General features: G+C 40.1%; 1 protein-coding gene across 1 annotated transcript in view; it reads right to left on the bottom strand.

The window, feature by feature from the left end:
- The window catches only part of ubap2l (ubiquitin associated protein 2-like), a 30105-nt gene extending 26998 nt beyond the window's left edge, over positions 1-3107 (bottom strand). The window contains 2 exon segments of the mRNA XM_016540613.1: positions 1187-1324; positions 3034-3107. Of these exon segments, the coding sequence (XP_016396099.1) occupies positions 1187-1282 (96 nt within the window). The 5' untranslated portion in view covers positions 1283-1324; positions 3034-3107.
- Between the last annotated feature and the right edge of the window lie 251 nt (positions 3108-3358).

Raw genomic sequence — 3358 nt, 5'->3', positions numbered from 1 at the left:
AGCACCTGTTGCTTACTGATTGTTTGGAATTATAAATATGAGCGTAGTTCGTCTGTTAATATCATATGCACTTTTTTGTTTGTTGTTTTTTTTTATTTGTTACTCGGACGCAGGCAGTGCGCTGCATGAGACAAAAAATATAGCTAAAACAACCGCATAGCCGCTCTTTAGTGTAGATGCATGTTGATTTTATCAGACGATTAGAAATGAGAGTGACTCCTGGTTAACGTATTAAAAGGGGTCGTGTTTAGTCACTATTTAGTGTGGTATTTTTTGACAATATTCACTCATCATGACAGTAAAATAGGGCATTCTAAGTCAATATACTGCAGTATTTCCTCTCTCAATCAGTAGAAAATATGGTTAACACCCGGTCATGCATGAAAAAAAAAAAATACCGTCATGTACCGTGAAACCGGTATAATTTTGAAAAATACCGTGATATACATTTTTGGTCATACCGCCCAGCACTAATTAGAACATTCAAGCAGTTTTATTAAATGTGCCATAGATAAAACATTGCTGGTGTGCATCTCGATACAAATCAATGGCAATAACATATTTTAAGATATGTCAGAGCAAGTTAATTTCAGTTAAGACAGTCTTGGACCAGGCTTAAGCCTTGTCTATGAATCTGCGCATTAAAGATGTTTTTAGATAAAATTCTGTGTCTGTCCCTCCACCCGAGCAGGCCAGAATACAACCGAGGAAAAATAGGTCAGGCTTAGCATTTGCTTGGGCATAAATTTATGATTTATTTCTAAAGCCCTTAATTTAATTTAGAAGAACGAGTGATAAGACTGCAGTGACTCAGAGAAAAAGTCTCAGACTGATGGATGCCACTGATACCCGTTTTTCCACCGAAATGGTGCTGGTTCTCATAGCCAGCAAAACTGCAAACAACTCGAGAACATGCAAAGACATCACTTGCCAATTAAAATCACAACAGATTTTGTCTTATTTAAACACATTTTAACATCCAATGCTATTTAATTCAGGATCGACCTAGTTTTGACACACCCATCAAAAGTTATGCCGGTTGCAGTTTCTGGCCCAAGATTACCATGTTTTAGGTGGCAATGTGTAGCCAGGTTTTTTAGGTGGGTTAAAGGGGGCTTTGGAGGTGTTGCAAAACTTAGCCAAATCACTATAATTAATCAATATAACCTAATGCTTGTGAACTTACCTGAGGCCTCTGCTTGTGCTGTGACTGGCTCGGTGTCTGACCCTGTGTCTGCTCCCAGTTGCCCCGGGTCCGGCTTCCGCCCACTGAAGTCATCATTTACAGTATATACAAATAACAGTATTTACAAAGGAATAACACCTTTAAAAGAGAAGCAGATGGAAAAATGTTACTGACAACTCTCCAAAAAATTCAAATAACAATCGTAAAAACATCACATGGTCTCGACAAACCACATTAACATTAAATATGCATGCAAATAACAACGCTACACCATGTGTAGCCATTTTGATGAGCCAAAACTGGAAGTAAACAACGTTGCTGCCTGACGCACTACCCATAAAACGACGGCCCAAGTTTACCAGAACACCAACAGAAATTAAATTCTAGGAACTTCGAAAGCTTTGCGCAATTACCGCATGTGAAAAACAAGACCAAATACTGTTTACAAGTCAAGCTGCAACAGGTCAACCATAAACGTGCTTCCGGGGCTCAATATCCTCAGTTTAAAGCTTCTTTAAAAATACACAAAACACCGTAGCCCTTCACATTTCGATAAAATTACACCAAAAACTGTCCACCTGATGCAAGTTGCGAAATATTGCATGTGTGGTTATGCCAAACAGCCCACCGTAGCAGCTCTGCGCATAAGGAAATGTGGTGGAAGAAAGCAACTGCGCACTATAGATCGCGCACAGAATCAGCCAGCGTGATAGAAACACGCGGGACCAGCCGCGGGAAAACAGACGGACGACGTGCGTTAACGGACAAAGCTGAACAACAACAAAAAAAAACTCAACGGCCTTTGAAAGGGGTGAGGGCGAGGATGTAGCTGTCAAACTGAAACCATGTTGGAGACGTGAACACAATCACACAGTCCATGGGTGAAAGTGTCAGCACGTCATTTTATATTTCTTGAGCACTCACACTATTCCATACAGTAAATAAAACAAGGATATATGCAACAAGGAAAGTGTCTAGGAAAAGAAGCACATAAAAGGCATTCATTTCCATGCATTGGAACGTAAACATTACCTAAAAGTATTCAATCTATCTGTAAAATAAGCATCCAACAGGTAACCTACATTACCTGCAGTGCTCTACATCAGATCTGCATACTGGGAATCCCATATTAATTTACCGACTAAAAAGTTAGCAACTGTATAAACTTGGTTAATAATAGAAAAAAAAAATCTTAAGAGGTGAAGGACTATGATTGATAAGTCCAGGCGATGGGCCTTGGAAAAGCAACTCGATATAAACTCAAACATGCAGATCTAACGATACGATATGAAAACATGCGCAGTTTTTTATAGTCTTAATAGGTTATTGATAGGTTAAATAAAATAGACAAGATCTAGATGATGAGTGGCTTCCGCTCTGGTCGCGTCTAATAACCTCATGGCCGGTTATCGGGCATCATGAAAATTAAACTTTTCCGGTTGCTAATCAACTATATAGTTTCTCAGCGAAGATTAAAAAATAGTTGGGTGAATTGTTCGTTAGATTATTCGACACGATAATATTTTGCGTCTGCAAAACTGGAAGGCACACGCCCCCCGGGGTGAGGCGCACTCCCGTCGGTTCACCTGTACACTCGACACCGAGGCTTCACCGAGGCCTACAGGCCCCGAATGATAAAAATGAACAACAGGCGAGGTACTAACCAAAGACCCGGCTGGATGTCAGAAATGTGGAGATAACGCCGACCGACGGAGGCTTTATTATCGACCTCCTAATCAGACGGAAACAAAACACGAACTCTTTCGCGTCCTAAATCGATTCCCCAAAGCCGACAACAAAGCCGAACCGACTCGCGCAGACAATAAACGAGTGGCTCAAAATTGTACCTGTTTCTCTTCCACAGCTGACACCCGGATCACCGCGTCACGTGGTTTATTACAGCCACTGCGGCTTCACGCGCAGAGCGCAACCACGTGATGACAACGTACGCATGTATATATAACAACTTAAACACAATTATGCAATATATAATCTGTTACCCTGTAGTTGCAGTTGGGTATTTGTTATGCAAAAACCCACCTGATCATTGATACTGATGTCACAAATACATATGACATACATATTCCGTGAATAATTTTACAATATGACCTTGAAACTAATTAGAATATTAGCCTAAGTTATTTATTTATTTACAATAAACAATAAAAAGGA

This window comes from Sinocyclocheilus rhinocerous, unplaced genomic scaffold, assembly GCF_001515625.1.
Source record: "Sinocyclocheilus rhinocerous isolate Xijiao unplaced genomic scaffold, SAMN03320098_v1.1 scaffold1269, whole genome shotgun sequence".
NCBI lineage: Eukaryota > Metazoa > Chordata > Actinopteri > Cypriniformes > Cyprinidae > Sinocyclocheilus > Sinocyclocheilus rhinocerous.
Note: the sequence above shows the minus strand (reverse complement) of the source record. Positions and strands in the feature narration are given on the sequence as shown.